Source organism: Patagioenas fasciata, chromosome 1 (genome assembly GCF_037038585.1).
Source record: "Patagioenas fasciata isolate bPatFas1 chromosome 1, bPatFas1.hap1, whole genome shotgun sequence".
NCBI classification, from domain to species: domain Eukaryota; kingdom Metazoa; phylum Chordata; class Aves; order Columbiformes; family Columbidae; genus Patagioenas; species Patagioenas fasciata.
Genome location: NC_092520.1, coordinates 85,137,687 through 85,157,781, shown reverse-complemented (window position 1 = coordinate 85,157,781; position 20,095 = coordinate 85,137,687). Strand labels below are relative to the sequence as shown.

The 20,095-nt window shown below is 41.2% G+C and overlaps 1 protein-coding gene across 3 annotated transcripts; it reads left to right on the top strand.

The window, feature by feature from the left end:
* Positions 1-1,340: 1,340 nt before the first annotated feature.
* Positions 1,341-20,040, top strand: GPR89B (G protein-coupled receptor 89B). Of its 3 annotated transcripts, none has more exons than XM_065862752.2 (14): positions 1,341-1,460; positions 4,601-4,660; positions 5,516-5,619; positions 7,211-7,317; positions 8,174-8,275; positions 11,354-11,474; positions 11,722-11,802; positions 15,138-15,247; positions 16,531-16,619; positions 17,037-17,129; positions 17,484-17,579; positions 18,139-18,228; positions 18,758-18,823; positions 18,985-20,040. In XM_065862752.2, the coding sequence occupies exons 1-14, from the start codon at positions 1,419-1,421 to the stop codon at positions 19,189-19,191; spliced, it is 1,368 nt and encodes a 455-aa protein (XP_065718824.1). In that variant the 5' UTR covers positions 1,341-1,418; the 3' UTR covers positions 19,192-20,040. The 3 variants fall into 3 exon arrangements, with proteins under 3 accessions (XP_065718824.1, XP_071665977.1, XP_071665980.1); XM_071809876.1 differs by lacking the exon at positions 1,341-1,460 and adding an exon at positions 1,789-1,807; XM_071809879.1 differs by lacking the exons at positions 1,341-1,460; positions 4,601-4,660; positions 7,211-7,317.
* Positions 20,041-20,095: the final 55 nt, after the last annotated feature.

The following is a 20,095-nucleotide window of genomic DNA, read 5'->3' as shown; positions in this document are numbered from 1 at the left end:
AGATTCGTTTTACTAGTGAAATAAGTTGTAATTAATAAAGGTTCCCAGTTTTCAATCAGCAGGGGCTCTGTGCTTTGTTAAACTCCTGAGTAACCCCATTGGATTCTTTCTCTTCCTGTATTATTTATTATTCTGAATACAGAGGGTTTTGAGTGGCAAAGGTTAGGTGTGTTTTTAAGAGGAAAGAAAAAAAAGATAGAGATACCATTAAGTTCAAGCAGGGACATGACTGTGACATGAAGGATTGGATCCCACATCAACAAGCATCAGGAAATTCCCTGTTTGAACTTTTACTTCCCTTCTGGCACCATTCCTTGGTACATTATTATTGCAAGGCCTGAAAGGCATCCCCAGCCCCCTTCTCTGTGCAGAAGGAGGACAGAAAGGGCCCCATGTGGGAGATGGAGCTCCCCTTGGGTAGGAAGATGGGCCTGGAGCAATTGTGGTGTGCCATCCTCCACTGCTGCATGCTCTTAGAATTGCAGAATCATTTTGATTGGAAGAGACTATCAAGATCAACGAGTCCAACCATAACCTAACTCTGGCACTAAACCATGTCCCTAAGAACCTTGTCTAAATGCCTTCTAAACACCTCCAGGGATGGTGAGTCTACCACTTCCCTGAGCAGCCTGTTCCAGTGCCTGACAACCCCTTCTGTGAAGAAATGTTTCCTAATATCCAATCTAAACCTCCTCTGGTGTAACTTGAGGCCATTTCCTCTCATCCTATCACTTGTTACTTGGGAGAAGAGACCAACACCCTCCATGCTACAATCTCCTTTCAGGTAGTTGTAGAGAGCGATAAGGTCTCCCCTCAGCCTCCTTTTCTCCAGGCTGAACAGCCCCAGTTCCCTCATCAGACTTGTGCTCCAGGCCCCTCACCAGCTTCATTGCCTCCTCTGCACACTCCCAGCACCTCAATGTCTTTCTTGTAGTGAGGAGCCCAAAACTGAACACAGGATTCGGGGTGCAGCCTCACCAGCGTCAGGTACACGGGCCCTTGCACAGAAGTCCAAAACGCTGGCAAAATTGCAGGAAGGTGTTCGCACTCCCTCCTCCAGTTTCCCTGGTTCCCCTCCCCTTGGCCTCCCCTGGCGGTCTCTGTGGCTCCACCTGCCCCCAGGTTCCACAGCAGACAGGGAAAGGGGTCAGGCGCCCTCCAGGGGTTCCACTCCGCGGTTTCCTTGCGGCACCACACCCTCAGCCATTGGTCCCACTCGCGCTTCCCCCGTGCGGGTGGCACCGCGAACGCGCAACCGCACGTGCACGCCCCCAAGGCCGACCCCGCTGCGGGGCGGAACTTCTTCTCCCGCCCCGCCTCTGTGCCCGCCCCGGGCTGAGGGAAGCGCCTGCGCGCTGTAGCTGCCGGCGCAAGGGCGGGGCCGGAAGCGGGGCAAGCGGTTGCGCCGATGAGCGACCATGAGCTTCCTCATCGACTCCAGCATCATGGTTACTTCCCAGGTACCCTGCTGCTGCGTGGAGTGGACCCCCTCCCCGCAGAGGGGGTGAGGCGGTGAGGCAAAGTGGGTCATACTGCGGCCATGGCCCGCTCGCCACCCCTCCGGCATCGGCCGGTTGGAGTGCGTGGGGGCGTTGCCTGCGGGCGCGCATGCGCATGGCCCGGCGTTAGCGGCCGTGCTGCCGCCCGCAGTACCGGCCGTGCTGCCCGGGCCCCCTTGGCCCCGCGTGCCCAGCGGAGGGTACGGCTCCGCGCCTTAACGTGTTCGCCGTCCGCGGCTAGTTTGTGTCGTTGTGGTTGCCCGACCCTTTTCTATCGCCTGAGCTCCTGTGGCAGGAGAAGATAAGGTGTATGCATCTTTGGACAGCTTTCTTACGTGTCACGGTGACCGTTGCCCTCGTGCAATTAGTTGTCAAGTCAGAGTGTGATGCATGAAGAGGTTCAAGAAATAAGGTTGTGAGGAATGTGGCTTTTTTTGTAAATACTGCATCACTTCTATAAATTTAAGTTTGTTTTTGTTGGAACAGAAAGGGAAGTTCACCTTTCTGTTCTCTCTGTACTACTTATTTTGATTTTGATATTCTTCAAGAAATCTTACCATTTGTGTCTTTAGGCCTTGGTTTGCTACGGAGGAGTTGGCTTGTTTACAGCTTTGGAAGATTTTTCGTTATCTGCTTTAAGGAATATGCAAAGACACTATGAAAACCTCTTTCTCCATTCATCCATCTGTGATTTGGAACTTCCTTCTGCTTTTTCTTTCTGCTGCCAACAAAGTAATCTTTCAACTAGTCTTTGCCTTACATCAACTGAATTCACCTAGGAGCCCTTTAAAACATTTCCTGCCATTCACTCTTTATCATTAGGAAGTGGGCTGTCATCTTAACATACTTGAAGCTGTCTTATTGTTTTGTGGGAGGAAATACCCTCTTCTTCATTAACTTCCTTTGCTAGTAATTTATCTTGTCATTTTCTTGTCTTTGACGTGCCTCTTCTCCTTGCTATCCCACTCACTCCTCAGTAAGCATCTAAATACTCTTTCTTCCCATCTTCCTCTGTGGCAACTGAGGTGGTCCAACTGTTTTCATCTGCCCAACGGGCAAGGTTCTGCTCCCTCTTCACTTCCACTTTACTGCACAGTCATACTCTTGTATTTCTGGTCTCTCCCGTATTTGGTTTCTATAAATTTAACTGAATCACAGAGTGATCTAATAAGCTTCAGAGCTGATGTGAAATTTTTGTTCTCTAGTGAGGAGGGATGAGCTGAGGAAAGAGGACCTTTCCTTTCTCAACAGAAGTCATATACAGACTTTCATGCACAACTGTGGGGTTTTCTTGACAGTTTTCAGGACAGCTTTTGGCCATTTCTTAGAGGTATAGTGTCCTCCTTGGTAATGATTTGATTTTTGCTCCCATTATTAGCTTTGTATTCTAAGATGTAACGTATCAAATTACATTTATTTGATTTGTGATGATAGCTTTGCATCTTCCCATCATCTTCAAAAGTATCAAGTTAGATATTTAATATCTGCATGTAATGCTCAAGAATTTTCTGATTTAATGTGTTATGGTCACCTGGAGTGTCTTGGAGTGTGAATTCTTTCTATGCTTTTGTACAGTCCTTAACACACTGAAAAATCTAATATTTATATAACTTAATCTGTTACTATTGTACTTGATTATCTCCTCATCTCTTTACTTATTTCTTTTTGAAGTGTTTGTCTCTACCTTTTTCCTCTTTTGTGTTAAGTGAGGAATTACTGTATGTAAATATCACTTATCATACTGCTTTGACTTATGACCTGTAGGTAGGATGCCTGTGGAATATCTTTTTGCTATCAATTACTTTCAGGTCTGAAGTCCTCCTCAAACAAGTTTTACCAGCTGTTGCCAATCACTAGACCTTATTCCTATTTTAGTTCTTCTTTTGAGGCAAATGTTTGATCTTCCTTGCTCAGCTTTCCAGGTATTCCATGCCTATAAATCATGCTGTTCTGCTACCTTTGCTCCTACAAGTTGCTCCTGTTACAGAGTGGAATCATCCACAATGATTCCCGTGGTTTTGTCTTTGAAAGTTTCCTGTGCCTACAGGAGGCCAAATGTTCTGACCTTTTCTATGTGCTCTTGAAAATAAATACTGTCTTTGTCTCGTGCTTTCTAGCATGTTGTGATTTTTCTCTTTACTTGGGTCAAAACTGCCTTTATAAAAATATTTAGTATCTTCTGAATTATCTTTTTGCTTTGGTTCTTTTAAATCGTTACACTTGTTTTTAGTGTTTTGAGGAATAGACAGGGCTACTCATGTAAGGCCTGATAGCCCAGTCTCCTTTTTCTGGCTGAAGAGATGGGTAGTTACAGTTTTGACCACATTGTTTAAGTTGTATTTATTTCATGTAACTCATCTGCAAAATAGTTGTGGTATTAAGTCCATCTCCTGAGGTGTATGTGTTGAAACTTAACTAAGTTTTTGTCAAGTGATCTGAGAGCCATGGAAATGCAGAGCATTATTGGCTTGTCATGCTTTACGTACCTTTTCTGTGTGGCTTTCTGCAACTCTGGATTGTGGTTTGAGGCATTCAGCTCTGCCTTTTCCCTGCCTTAGAGATGCTTTTAAAACATTTCTCCCACATTTTATTGGTGTGTAACCAAATCCAGTGTTAAGACCATTCCAGAAAAATCGAATGCACTTGTAGTCTGAAAGAAACTGCACATATTTTTATAAAATGTGCTTATCCCTAGAAGATGTGTATTGTGGACATTCAGGTGTTTACTTTTCCTCTGTCACTGTGTTTCCTGTAAAAACTATACACTTTAATTCTGTGGATAGAAGAGTGAAACAAGAAACAACCGTGCCAAGGATTCTGGCAGGCCAGGAACTGAAAAATTATGAGCACTTGGGAATATAGGAATGGGCTGTCATGACTGGATCTTCTGGAAGGTCATAGCTTTCTGTGTCTGCTATACTAGAACATTTAAAATATTATTCTTTCCATGGTACCATGGCAATTTTTAATCTTTTGTGGATCTTGGGTACTCTGGCCTAGCTCTCTTCCTTCCATTTCTTTCATCTACGGTCAGTAGTGAGATAGCTTCGTATTTTGCAAGTTGGTGGATACAAATGTTAAGTGCTTCATCTCTTCTGCAGGTACTCTTCTTTGGATTTGGGTGGCTGTTCTTCATGCGTAAGCTCTTCAAGGATTATGAGGTGAGAAGGAGCCTTTCATTACTATTCTGTATCTCAAATGTTACTTCCAATTACAGAAATGTTTTTGAAACTGCGTTTGACCTTTTTTCTCTCTTTAAGCCCTCTTATTTCTAATTTTCTTTACTTTCGTTTCCTCTTGTGCTTTTATTTAAAAGACTCCTAGATATCTGAAGAAATGGATTCTTCTGAGACCACTGAGAGTTTCCATATTGGCTACTGTAAGATGAAAATAAAATGAAGGAGGTGCAGGGATAGTAGGAAACTCTTGCCTTATGCTTCAGTAAGCCTGCCTTATGTACTTGTAAAAATTTTGTGACAAAATCAAATTCAGTGGTTAACTTTCAACTCAGCGAGGTATGTTTGGTGTGGCTGTCTTGTTTGTGAGGATCGGATAGGATAAAACTATCAATTATCTTATCCCTAAAGGGGTATGAAAGAATATAGTGTAGGTCAGAGATGCCTTAAGTGCAAGCCACATTCAGACCCCAAAAGTTTTTCTGATATGTATCTTATTTTTAAATCTAAGGTTAAGATGAAAGAGCTCTGTTAGCAAGGGTCTATCATTAGTCATGCTGACATAGGGCATTGCATGCTTGACATCCCATCTGTGTAACGCATCTCTGTTAAATGTGCTGATAGCTGCTATCAGCGTTATACTGAGCAACTTATGAGTTTGCCCTCTGCTTTCAAACAGGCTGTTGGTTTCTTCCTGTTTATCTAAAGGGCAGGGTGCCTTGAAACAGGAGACCCAGTTGTGTGCCATTGTGCCTTGTGGTTTTTTGTTTTGTTACCTGAGGAATATCAGGATGCCATTCTGGAATGCCTGATGTCTCTGGCTTATTTTTTCCACTGCAGGTACGACAGTATGTGGTCCAGGTGATCTTCTCTGTGACTTTTGCCTTCTCTTGTACCATGTTTGAACTCATCATCTTTGAGATTTTGGGTGTGCTGAACAGCAGGTGAGTCTGGTCCAGGTGATCTTCTCTGTGACTTTTGCTTTCTCTTGTACCATGTTTGAACTCATAATCTTTGAGATTTTGGGGATGCTGAACAGCAGATGAGTCTGGGTACTCACTCAAGGACTAGCCTGCCTTGTGTTCAGCAGCTTCAGTCCAACTTCTAAATGAATGGATTAGTCTTCGGTTGAGGAAATTGTATGAGAAAATTGTCAACAGCTCAGCAGAGATGTGTGAGCAGCAGGATTTGTTTATTTGGCAGAACATGGGACTAGAAGACATAAACTCCTGATTTTCCATGCAGTTGCTATTAGTCTGGTCTAGGTCCTTAGGGCAAGGCCTTAGTCTTGGGCTTTCTCCATTTGTGTAGTTAAAAAGAAACAATCACTTTATGGGAGTGTTGTGAGGCTTCAGATCATGCTGAAGGGCACTTTCCAGATGTTAAGGACAAAAGAAACTGTAAGCACTAGTTTTTCTGTGGTAGTCAGAGCAGCAAATAAGATGCGAAGCTAACTGTGGAGTCAGAACTACTTCTGTAATAATATAGTATTTATGAATCAAAGACTGATTCTATGTTGACATAGGGTGAGGACTTCTACGTAAAGGGGATGTTAAATGCTGTCTGCTTCAGAAATCAGTAGAAAAGAGAAGATAGCACAGTAACATGTAGAGGCTAGCTGGGGTTTCCTATTTATTTCCTCTCATCATACTACTGCAAGAGAGCAGTCAAAGGAGTTGAAAGGGAGGAAGTACAAAACTGATAAAAGATAATGCTAGTTCTGACTGTATGTTATTAATCTGTAGAGCTTCAAGCCAGAGGGATCACTGAGGAGAATGCTTTTATAAGCTTCAATAAAGGGCTGGACATCAATATAGATGAAAATGTTTGCCTCTGAATTAACTAGGAAAAAGTGAGCAGGATCTTCATAATTTCTCCTTCACCAAGGCATAAAGAGGATAAATGTTAATACTGGGAACAGGATGTGTATTTTTCTGTTCAAACTAAGTGAGAAGTCACTTTGGCCAAGATGAATCTCATCTGCATTTGACTAATCTCCTTTAGTCAGAGCAGTATAGATTATTTTGGTATGCATGTGTATTTTAAAATTCTTGCTTTGCAGTGTCTTGGACAGGAGACAACTTACTTTGAAGTCAAACACATTGAATTACGAACATTAAATATTCTTAATCTTTTGTACTTGAATTAGCCATTTTTTGACTCAGCCACTCATAATAAAAAAATACTGCTTATATGTAGTTTTCATTTACTGTTCAATTAGATGAGCAGTAAATCAAATGAATCATGCTCCAACTGACATTAGTGACTGTAGAGAATACAGTATCTGATAAAATAACCCAGTGTGTTTTTTCTGGATAGTTGTTGATTTTGAAATGCACATTTTTGAGCTCTGTATTAAAAACAAAAAAGCCAAAACAACTCAAAACAGTAAACAAAATTCTGAATATTCTGTATGCTAGGCCAATATTATCCAATGTTTGATGTAGTTGAAAGGATTACACTGACATACAATTGTCTTAGAGAAACTTGTTCTATCATGATAGTGTGCTAATCAGTGTTTTGACTTTATTTTAGCTCTCGGTATTTTCACTGGAAGCTGAACCTGTGTGTCATTTTGCTCATCCTAGTCTTCATGGTACCCTTCTACATTGGTTACTTTGTTGTGAGCAATATCAGATTATGTGAGTACTTGGTTGATGGCAGTGGGGCTGCTAATTTTTCTGAGAGATGTGTTGGTCACTATGCCGGTAGTTGCCTTCTTCCTCTGGCTTTGTTCTGGCTAGATAATTTCTCTTTGGAACTTAATGCTTTAGCATTAACTGTTATTGAGCAGGTAAGAGATAGTTTACCCCAACAAATTTAGCTTTTCTTTATGTGTTTTGACAAAATTGAGCACTTTAGAATAACAGTACTGGAATTTATTCCTTTACAATGTTAAGCTTGCAGCCAAACTCTGGAGCCCTTGGCAAGGCTATATTGTTCTGTTAGGGGTTAAAAGAAATGAGCCAGAGAAGCTCAGACAGAAAAGCTCAATAAATTACCTTTGCGTTTTTTGCTTACTGCTGTTTGGATGAGGCCTCTTCCGTGCGCTAATGGATGCTTACAAAAGAGCGACGAATAATCAATAGCTCAAGGGTATTAAGCTTGGGCACGTAGGTTGGGACTATTAAATGTGTAGATTGGGCATGAAGATGAGGTATTGAAGTTTCATGTTCAGGGTCAGGCAAGAAAGATGCAGCTAAGTGATCCCCTGTTCATAGTGGAGCCCCCTTCACACGTCCATGGGGAAAAGCCAGAGTGGTGCGTGGCTGTGTTAGCTCTTGCAGAGGGTGTTGTCTCAAAGAGGTGGTTTTGTAGGAAATGAAGAAGTGCATACTGCTGGCTGTGGCTCTGGCAGCTGACACCTGCTTTAACCACCTGTTCTCAAAGCAGCCTTCAGAGCAATGTAGCGATTTTGTAAGCTTGAAAAAGCCCTAAAGGAAGAACTTCTATAAAATACTGTTGTTTTTTTTTTTTTTTTTTTGTTCTCTCTGTTAGTGCACAGACAGAAACTGCTTTTTGCCTGTGTTCTTTGGTTGACGTTTATGTATTTCTTCTGGAAGCTGGGAGATCCATTTCCTATCCTCAGCCCAAAACATGGTGAGTTTCATACTCTTGCTCGTTCTTGCCCTACTGAAAGTAGGATTTGTTGTCTCACTTTTACCTTGGAGCTATTATTATATTATCTCAGCTCTACAGTTGAGACTGTAGAAGGTAGTTCCTGCAACTGATGGTCTGCTCTGCTTTGAATCTGAAGATTGTTGGACTGACAGAAATGGGTGGGCATGCCTAGAATTATTTGCATTAGTGTTCTTCCAATGCCACAGGAAAGCTTCAGGGCAGTGAATTAGTCCTAACTGAACCTAGAGTATGTAAGAACACAGTGTACTGTTCGGGGACTTTCCTTCATTTGCACAAAATGTTGATCACAATTTTTATGAATTTGTTTCTTCTGTGGAGACTAAGACTAATTTATGTAAGAAGAGAATTGACAACCAATCCTTCATCTGATGTTTTTCAGTCAGATTATTGCTTCTTGTGACTGAAATCAGACCAGTTTAACATAGGTGGCTGTCCAGTTGATAAAACATGGCAGGGTGCCTAAACACCAGAGCTGTATAGACTGTAGCCAGCAACATGTCTGGCAGCACGTTCTAGCTTCAGAACAGCTTTGTACATCACCTGAGCCTAAAGATAGTACGGTTGTATGGTGCTAGAATGGGAGTTGGTAAGTCCTGCTGGATGCCAGAGCTATTTATGTTCCAAATTAGCTTGGGTATCTCTGTGTTGCAGTCACAGAACCAAGAGTATTTATAGTGTGAGGATACTGCATGCACTTGAGTTAATTTGGGTGCAAAAGAGTTTGTTAACATGTGCATAACTGTACTGAATCCTTTGGGTACCTAAGTGTGTCTTGTAACACTATAAGAACAGAACTATTTGCCTCCCGAGTTTCCTGTGTACCTTATATTGTCATTATCTGTTGCACTGGAAAATTATTTATGTATTGTTCTCAACAGGTGAAATTCAGTCAGTTTCGCTCCAATTGGTGAATATGTGTGTCTGCATAGATAAATGTCAGCTTAATCTTTCTATTTTCTAGGAGGCTACTTTACTCTGTACTCACCTCCTGTAGGTTCTTCTCACCCTTTCGTCTGTGATCCTTTAACTTTCATTTTGCAATTGTGTAATTTGCCACTGAAACACAGAAGCTACTGTATAGTGCAGATCCCTCTACCCACTTTTCATTGCCAAGAAAAACATGTAGCCACTCTGAGTTGCAGAAAGTGCTTGAGTTGGCAGAATATGCTAACCCAATGGGAACTTAGCTATGGGGTTTAGGTAATCCTCTTCAGATCACTGAAAAGATTTTGTGCAACTGCATAATAACTGCGGATTTCCAGAACTGGTAGTGGGATGTTTTCTCTTTTACCTTCTGCTTTACAGGATGATACCTCCACTTAACAGTTGCACAGTGCCTTATTTTACCAGGTGTAGCCCTAAGGTTAGAGCAAAGGATTCTAGGCTTTTTCGTTGCTGCTGTCCTGCATGTACTGAAAAGGCTTTTGCAGGGCTTTGTCATGTGGTGGTGGCCTAATTCAGACAGGTAGGGTCGTGTTGTGGAGGGAGACATGACAGAAGGCTGTGCTTAGTGAGCACCTCACACTGTAGTGCCTTTCTCAGTGTGCCTGCCCCCCGGCTCCCCTGCAGGTGTCGTGGTGTGCTGCAGCTGGAGAATTGTTCTGACTATTGGGGTCCTTTCAAATACCTTCACTGACATCCTGTGCCAGGAGGTGCCTTGCCTGGGGATGGTGATGGCCGCCTGCTGCAGCTGGGAAATGCACCATTGATCAGAGCTCCAAATCAGGAGCCCTAGTTGCTCTGCAATTTGCTTAACAGCCCTCAGTTTGGGAGCCTGTAGTAGAAGGAAGGTTATGCTTTATTCAGTTACATACTAGTATTCTAACAAAACTCTCATCTTTATCTGAGTTGGTAAAATATTCATTTTATCTGACCTGATGACAAGAGGAGGATTGCTGTGAGTGCTGTAGGGAAACATTGCTTTAGCCAGTGGAATGTCATGTCATTTTGAAGGGACCTCTGTTTTAACTGCTGCTGTCTGACAATGTATGGGGCTAAAGGCCAGTGTATTGTAGCATATTCTGTAGCTGGTATAAATCTCTATGCAACTGCACATGACTGGGTGTCTCGGTCCCCCTTTGTGAAGTCTTTTTGCCTCTTTTTCATCATTTATTCCCCTTCTCTGAAGCATGAAATGTGACTTGGCGCTTGGCCATCTCAGCTTTGCAATCGTGTAAGCTCCAAATGTGCTGTGTGTGGCAGCTGCTCTATAACTAGCTCCCTAAAAAGTGGATGATGTTTAGTAGCTCATGCCACTATATCCTGAGAAGACAGGTTGAGGTCTGTGTTTAATGACTGACAAGAATAAATGCAATTTCAGTGCTTGATGTTGGTTACAGCACAGGCTTGATGTTCATGGTGTTTTCCAGGAACATGTGCTTTTGAGTGCACTTGGTGCTCAGGTGGAATGCCTTGTTAGTGGTCACCTCAACAATGTGTGTCCACAAGATGAACACAGGACAGCCATGGGTATACCATACCCTTTCATGCTGTCATCACTCCTCTGTCCTACAAGCATGAATTGCTTCTGATCTGGAGGGGTCACTTCTAATGACAATTGACAGGATAGGCCTTCCTCTCTATGGTCTAGACATTTTTGGGCCACTTTGCCAGGGCTAACTGGTTCAGTAACTCTGATCCTAGTTATTGCAGAAGTGGCTTTGCAGAATATGCCTTCTTTATAGTGTCTCGTGGATGATCTGTGTTCCCATCTCTGCAAAGTGCAATTCTTAGTGTTTTATTGATTTAGAACCAAAATGTTGGTAGTCCCCTCCAGATCTGCCTTCAGCTTCCTCATAGCTAGAATTTGCCATCCCTGTTTTTAAGCATGGTAATGTGGTTTCTGAAGGAGACTTTCTACCTCTTTCTTTTCGTAGTCTCTGTCTGTACTTCATGTTATAATACCTCTGGGCATTGCAGTGGGAAGGCAATTGGATTCATTAAGCAGCTCTGTATGTGTGTTATGTTGTGAAGGCATCAAGTGTGTAGCAGAATGAAGAGAGCAAGGTTTCTAATGCCGTGTTTTTCCTCTCTCAGGAATCCTGTCTATAGAACAACTCATCAGCCGTGTGGGTGTGATTGGGGTGACACTCATGGCTTTGCTCTCAGGATTTGGGGCTGTCAACTGTCCATACACTTACATGTCCTACTTTCTCAGGTAACTGCAGCCTTGTGAAATATTTCATCCATATTTTGAGTTTATTTTACTGCTTTTCCTGTGGCATTGATTCAGGTTTTTCCATAACTTTTTTCTGAATCTAGCTATTACCATGTCAACATGCTAGAACCATTTCCATTGCTGAAGCATTTTCTCCTTATACAGGCTTCTCTCTTTGTTTCATGAGCATGTGCATATTTCCTCGGAAATGTGCTAGCAGGCCTAATTGGGTGTCTTCATTTTGCAGGAATGTGACAGATGCAGATATTCTGGCTTTGGAGCGACGACTCCTTCAAACTATGGACATGATTATTAGCAAGAAAAAAAGGTGAGAAGGCAGCAGTAGTGTGAAATTATTTATTTTAAGGCTTTTCAGTCAGTATGGTATAAGATGGTTCTTGAAATTAACAAAATTATTAGTCTTGTCAGGGCTACGTGTTCAGTGAAACAGGTGGCTGAATTGCATTGAGCTGTGTGGTGGTTCATTCTGGCCTGATATACAACTTATTTTTTTTCCTGGGCATGTACACTAAATAGCACCCTTTCTTGCCACAGTGGCACAGATGAGGTTTCCAAACAAATTGTAACTCTCTAATGGCAGTGTGACTACTCTGCAAGATGGGCACCTTTAATGATGAGTAAGTGACCCTTAAACCACTGCAGCTGGTTCTCCTACTGGTGGTTTCAATAGGGCACTTGGTTCATACATAGTAAACACTCTCCTGCTCTGTGGATCTACTGTTTCCTGGTCAAAACTGAAGCAGGCTAGTGAGCTGGTGTGGACACAGCTATATTCTTGCAAATGAAAATTCATGTTGCCAAATAGGATGTAGCATAGTGCACAAGCATGCCATCAGAACTCTGCTTTTGTTGGTTTAGCTTATTCCATGTACTTCAAGCGAAAAAACTACTTTTGAGAACAATGCGATTTCATTTACACTGAAAAGATTTTTGTCACTCTTCCAAATTACGTATTACCTGCCCTACTGGTTGTGCAGAATAAATACAATTACCGTAGTCACTTCAAAGGTTTAACTGTCTGACACTGAATTCCCCCAAACTTTACCTTTGGTACACTCATATTTTAATCTACTCTTTTAACGTATGCTGAGGGAGCTTTTAGGTAGTCTAACCCTGCTGAATTAGTCACCAGTGTGCCTAACTGTTGATCAGTATTAGCATATAAAAGTGTAGTTAAAGCATAACTTTTTTCTTCCCCATTGAAAATGTGGTGAACAAATGTTAACTTGGTATTTGTGGTCATATATGAGGTGGTAAGTAGTGAGAGAATTTAACTACTCAGGTCTAATTGATTTAATTGACTAGGAGCATACTAAAATACTGGCTTTGAAGCTAAAAGATACTGCGTAGTGCAGCTTCTGACTCTGTGCTCTTTGTTTTGTACAGCGTTTTTGGACTTCTGGTTCAGGTAGGGTGATGTTGGGGTAAAAGTAAGGATGTCTGGGGCTCGTAACTGGCTAATACTTTCTTCTCATGGCCAGGAAATCTAAATGTAGCAACTTTCTAACCATTATGAAGAGCCACATAAAGAGACTTAATCACTTAAACGCAAATACAGTATAACTGTGATTAAAAAAATCCCCCAAACCAAACGAACTCCAAAACACTGTGCAAGAAATGTGCAAGAAATAGCAAAAGCTCGAGCTCTGTAGATTTCAGTCTCTTTTTGCTTTGACAGAGACCAGTGGCTTGCATAATTGGACTATTTGCTCATATAAAGTGGAGTTTAAAAAATTAGATTTGTATCAGTGCAAATGCAACCCAAATAATTTGACAGAACAAGCAGGAAAGCAGTGTTTTAGTGTAGGATAAATGCTATACTTCCATAAATTGTCAGTTACTTGCTGGCCACCTTTTCAGTACTGCTGATAACTTGGAACTTCTCAATGCCCCCAAGGGTATATAGAACACAAAGCTGTGTTTGTTTTTTTTTTTTCTAATCTTGACATTTCTTCTCATACTGAACCTTATTCATACTGGCTTTCTTGTCAGTGGGAGATAGTTGTTGAAAGTTGTTTCCCTGATGCTTTTTGCACAGGAATTGTTGTTGTCTCCTTCCTTATGGAAACTCGCCTCTGAGGTTGGCAGGTTCTTTATACTCATCCTTGCAGGTATGACATAACTAAGCCTCAGGTTTGAAATGCCTAGATTCTCTGACACCATTGCTTCATTCTGCTTTATCTAAGAGTGAAATCAACCTACCTGAAGTAGGTGTATTGCATATCTACACAGGCAAAGTGTGTGATTTTTGTCTGTGGATCCTTTCTGTGACATCTCCAGAACTCCTGACTCTACTGTGTGGGTACAGAGATCCCTGTCACTTCTCAAAAGAAAAGATTTGTGTTTGTATACTTACACACTTGTGCTTCACTTTGACATTGCTGCAACACTGGATGGTTTGTGATGGAATGTGTGAATTGGGAAAACAAGGATTAAAAATGCAGTTCTTATATTTGCAGCTGTCAGGATGAACTGAATAGTTCCAAGATCTCTGTTATTTGTAATCTGTGACTGTATGTGCTTTTTTGTGTTATGTGAAGTGCTCCAAGTGTGTTTCTTTTGCTGGATGTGAAGGAGGAGTGGTTTATTTATTTATTTATTTTTAATTACACTGCTTATCATCAACCTTGAAGAGCACTCAGTACCAAATGTAGCAATACTGGCTGCAGATACCAGAAAGGGCCTGAACACTGTTGAACCATGGATTGCCTTGACAATCCTATGAATAGTCTTCAGCTTAGGAGTGGATAACTGGCTCACAAATTTCAATGGGTAGAAATGTGAGGGAACAAGGCCAGAAGCCAGCACTGCTCATGGGGATTATGCTGCAGTGCACGTGGAGTGTGGGGGACAATATGCAGTTGCTGCTGTAGTGTTGGAATTAGCTTCAGGAGTCACGTTCAGATTGCCTGAAGCATCTAATGGTTCAGGCCAATAATGGATTTGTGTGTTTCTGCTTCATAACAGCTTGTCATGCAACCCAGTAGTGAGTGACAGCATATCAGAGAATGCTCCTGCATGCCATCCAGCACTCACAGTTCTTTGGAAGAGGCAGATGTGCAGTGATAAAGAAGTGGTGTTCAAGGGGAGAGGGGAGCATGAGAAGCCTTGCAGTTCCCGAACTTGAGATAGCAGAGTCATGTGTTTGAGGAAAAGAAAGTGACTCATCATATGACTGAGAAATCCTTTTGAATTTTTGTATTTAATTGGGTTTAAATCCCTTTAAGGATTGAAGCAGGATCCTGAATGGAAGTATTGAGAAGTGTCTCATTGAATCTTGCTTGATTAGATCTGGGCTCTACTCCAGAGCTAATCAAGGTAATGTTATGAAGCAAGATTGGTGCTTGAGGGGGTAAAAAACAAAGGGGGCATCTGTTTACAGTGGATTTAGTTTAACAGTATCTTCGAAGGAACTGTTTCTTGGTTGTGTGTTTTTTGTTTGTTTGTTTTGTTTTGTTCTGGGTTTTGTTTTGTTTGGTTGTTTTTTCATTTTAAGTTTTTGGTTTTTTTTTTTGTTTTTTTTTGTTTTTTTTTGTTTTGTTTTTTTTTGTTTTTTTGTTTTTTTTTTTTTTGTTTTTTTTTTTTTTGTTTTTTTAATAAAAGTACTTTATTCTTAAGGACTTGTGTTTTCTGTTCTTTCAGGATAGCAGTGGCTCATAGGACAATGTTCCAGAGAGGAGAAGTACATAACAAACCCACTGGCTTCTGGGGAATGATAAAAAGTGTTACAACATCTGTTTCAAGCAGTGAAAGTATCCTTCATCTGCATGCTGTCACCTGCCTCCAGAGATAGCTCCAGCTTTATTCTGTTTTGAGAGGAAGAGTGTTGGCTGAGCCAGTTACAAAGCGTTTGTGTTTCAACATGTTTCAGCAGTCTCAGCAAAACGCTGAGACTTCTTGCAAGTTTGCTCACTATCACTGTACTACCTGCCTGGGGTTTGAACACACAGTTTTGCTGTGACACAGGCGGGAGTCGTATGCTACTACCCTGCCCTATGAATGGGTTGTTGCATCACCATTTGAGGTGTAGAGCAGGTCACAGGACAGATGTGCACACCTATGGTGTCATTACAGATGTGATCACATCACTGACATGGGGGGCAACTTTCTATTTTGATGTATCCTCTGCTCATATGAATGACCTGCATGCATATTTTTCTCATAACTTGAAATATGCTCTTCCAGGGTGGAGAACCTGTGATGTACTTGAGCAAACAATGGGGTTGGCTGAGGTGCTGGAACAATTTACCTGGCTTATAGATGGCTTTCTGGCCATGTTGGAAAGCTGTGAGAAAAAGGGAGGAAGCAACTTGTTGACCATATAAATTGTTCTTATGATATAGGTTGGCCACTGGTGCTATAGCAGTGTGACAAGAAGGTTGGTAGGAATAGGCGAAGAGAAGTTGCTCTGCCCATGTGAAAGGGATAGAAGGAATCAGTTGGGAATGACAAGAGTCTGTATTTCTCTAACAGTTGCCTACCAACAATTTCTGCTGGACTACTTCAAAGTGTGCAGTTTGCATCTTTAAGGCCGAGGAGTCTTCTTCCTCTCCTTTCCCAGTACCTGTTAAAATCAGAATTTGGCTGTTTGACTAGTCTCTTTATAATAACCACTAATCTCTTGGAGCAGTTACTCAGCAGTTTTGCTTGTGAAAGTGATGTGAGAGTGACATATGATGATGTGCTTCAGTGGCAAGGGATGCTGCCCAAAGTAGGGCATCAGCTTTCAAGAGCTCCGGGTCTGTTGTGCAATCAGTTTCCCAGGCAGAGGAATGAAGAGCTTGTTGTGTGACTGCCTAAATACTGTGTACTGCCTACCTTCTTAAAATACAGTAGTGTGTGATACATATGTATCCTTGAGATTTCTTTGGTTGCAGTATTAACAAGGGGCGTTAAGACTGAATAAAAAACCTGATCTGGATCAAAAATGTGGTCAGGCCCTTTAGAGGTGGCCCTTGGGCTGAAGGTGGGGGATGTTTTGTTTTTAAGTAAGAATTTGTGACCTATTCTAGCCTTGACTATGCTGGTTTGCCAGATCTGTCCCTTATCCAGCAAGAAGTGGATGCCCTAGAAGAGCTGAGTCGGCAGCTTTTTCTGGAAACTGCTGACCTGCATGCAACAAAGGTACACAGCAAAGAAACTGCCCAGATGGGTGTTGGGATTCCAGGGTAGTTTGAAAGAGAATGTATATTACAGGGGTGTCAAACTCATTTTCACCAGGGGCCACAGAAGCCTCACAGTTGCTTTCAAAGGTCCAAATTTAACTTTAGGACTGTATAAATGAAACTACTCCTACATTCCTTCAGTTTGGGGTCTAGATGGCAGTTTCTCCAGTTCAGATGCATACTGGTGCGTATCCCTAAAGCCATTCAGAAACTTAAATTAAAATTTTCAAATTCAGAAACATGTGAATTAAAAAGCTCTAGAAGGATAAAGCTGTGTTTGCTGCTATTATTGCTCTGTTAGAATTTTGTGCTGTGGGTGATTGTGGAAATGATATTTTTTTGTGTTCTGTTTCCCCTGCCCCCTTTTGTGTTTCAGGAGAGAATAGAGTATTCCAAAACTTTCCAGGGAAAATACTTTAATGTTTTGGGTTATTTTTTCTCCATCTATTGTGTCTGGAAAATCTTCATGGTATGTAAGCATTTTATTGCGTTTTAAATGTACATAAGCAAATGTAACACCCTGTGTAGATGATGCTGTACATGCAGTTCATCAAGTAGTGCTCTTGTTTCATTAAAATCTGGCTTCTGGGAATTCTGAAACAAACTGGCCCTTGGTTGGAGTAAAGCTCTGAGTTTGTGTATTTGTATAGAGCCTTAAACAAGCAATTCTTCTATGTGTGCATTTTGTACCTTCCTTGACAAATCTGATCATCCCCTGCCCCTTTCCTGGGTGATACAAAGAGTCATGCATGTGTCTCATGTGTAGCAGCGAGGTATGCTTTTTATTTTCTTGTTTGAATGTAAATCCATCTCTTCCTTGCAGGCAACCATCAATATTGTGTTTGACCGTGTGGGGAAGACTGATCCAGTCACAAGAGGAATTGAGATCACTGTAAATTATCTGGGAATCCAGTTTGATGTGAGACTTTATTAATTCTTACAGCCTTTTCAGTAGTTCCTATCTTATCTAAATAAAATCGTATTGCTGATAGGGAGAGAGTGATAGAACTCTGATAATGTCTCTTTAACTTCTGATTTATTGGGGAGGAAGGGAAAATGCACCATGAACGTTGCTTTCACACTGATTTTTATGCCGGAATGATAATATGGTCTTACCAGAAGAAGCAGTGTTTGTTTTGGGCAAATGGAAACGTTAGTCAACTTGCTTAGATTAATACATTTTTCTACAGAGTAACTATGTTTGCCTGTACTCATAGATGTTCTGTCAATTACACTTCCTAAAAGTATCTCTGAATATAGAGTTCTTTGTGGTTGGTATAAACTAAATCTGTTGTTCTCATGTGTTCGGAGTAAACAGTGACCAATATGTCTGTGAAAATGTCTGTTATATAAACCTATCTAAAATGGATATCTATACAACTAGGAAATAAAAAGACCATGAAGAATTGGCAGCGATACAGTGTGGTGTAACTAGGGCTAGTCTTAGAGGTTTAACTGTATTCTTCTTGCTGATACAGGTGAAATTCTGGTCTCAGCACATTTCCTTTATTCTTGTTGGAATAATCATTGTCACCTCTATCAGAGGATTACTAATTACACTTACAAAGGTAAGAGCCAGAACACTCTTATGTGGTTTTGGGCCAGGAAAGCTGTTACCAGATCTTTAACTTTAGGCAGGGCAAATACTGTACAAATTTTAAATACATATTTATGTTTTAGATATCTGAATATAAACCCTTACAGAGGGAGAAAAGGAGGAAAAATGTCTTCTGTGGTGTGTTTCCCCACTCATTCTCTATTGTTATTACTCTTGGGAAGAGGTGCAGATGTTAAATGTAAGCAAGGGTTCAAAATGATGCTGTAGCTAGGGCTTATTAGTAAGGTTGATGAGATGGTGATTGAAAGAATTTAGATTGCTTAATTTTGGCTTCAGATTCTTTAGGTAGAACTGGAAAGGCATTAACTCAAAAGACATGCAACTCATTGTGTGGGCCTGGCTTTTGGTATCTAAGCTTAAACATTAACACCTGTCCTTATAGAACTTTCACAAAATGGTGCCATTGGAGCACCCCTTCAGAAAGGCACATTGGACTTACCTGATGTCTTATTTCTAGTGGTTTTTTTTTTTCTTTCCAGTTCTTCTATGCCATTTCCAGCAGCAAGTCCTCCAATGTTATTGTTCTGCTTTTAGCACAGATCATGGTGAGTATGTAGAACTATGGGCACACATATATGCATTTATGCATACATACTTATTTGTGTGTATACATATACACATAACAAAAGTCTTTGTATGCTGACCTATCTTAGCCACATAGCCAATTGTGAAATAATTGCTACTTTCTCTTTTTTTCAATTTACAGGGTATGTACTTCGTGTCATCAGTGCTCCTGATCCGGATGAGTATGCCTCTAGAGTATCGCACTATTATTACTGAAGTCCTGGGAGAACTCCAGTTCAACTTTTATCATCGTTGGTTTGATGTGATATTCCTAGTTAGTGCACTGTCCAGTATTCTCTTCCTTTATTTAGCACACAAACAAGCCCCAGAAAAGCACATGACCCCCTAAGTAAGGACTGCAGTCATGTGCTGGACTTTGTCCTTTGAGCTGGACTCCTGCAACTCCTGTGGACTATAAAACTTGAAGAAATCCGGGACTGTTCTGTTTGTTCCAGCAGTGTAATTGGCTCTTGGAGCTTCCATGTGTGTCTTCATCAGGCTCTGTGGCTCATTTTGTTAAGGTGTCACAGCTTGAAGGAAAGGGGATGCACATATTGAATGTGAGATAGTTCATTGCCAAGGAATAAGTGCACTCCTTGGTACATCAATATCTAGGGGGAGCAGAATTTTCTGAGTAGGCTGTCTTGGGTTAGACCTCTTACTTTTAGAAGAATGTTTTCATAGAAGGCACCAAGGAAATGTGATTTTTCTTTTGAAAATCAACTCATAATTGGGATTCAGAGGATGGCAGTTCTGGAGTTGAATGTTTGAGCTTGTGGAATTAAAGAAGTTTTTGTAATATCTTAGGCAAGCATCTCAACTTTTGTCAGCCTCAAGTATTTGGCTGGAAGTGAACTAGAAAGTGGCCAGGATTTGTTGCCTGACACAAGTGGATAGAATTTCATTCCGTTTGTGTATGGAGGGTACAGGAGTGTGTATTACTGGTACCTACTGTGCTGAGTCTCATCTTTGTTTCTCTCCCTGCATAAATGGAAACGAGGTTTTGGATTCCTCTTTTTTAAAGTTGAATGTGAAGCCAAAAACTACTGTTATGCTTTATTTAACTTATACATTACAAATGTGTTTACCTTATGTGCTGTGTATTTGGTGTTCCACACAACCTATGTATTCTTCTACAGTAGCCCTTTTCCTCTTCTTGATGTAATTCAAGGCATAAAAGTAAATTTTATTCACATGACTTAAACTTGTAGCTTCCTATATACACTCTCAGACTTGTTTTAAAATTGTTCTGC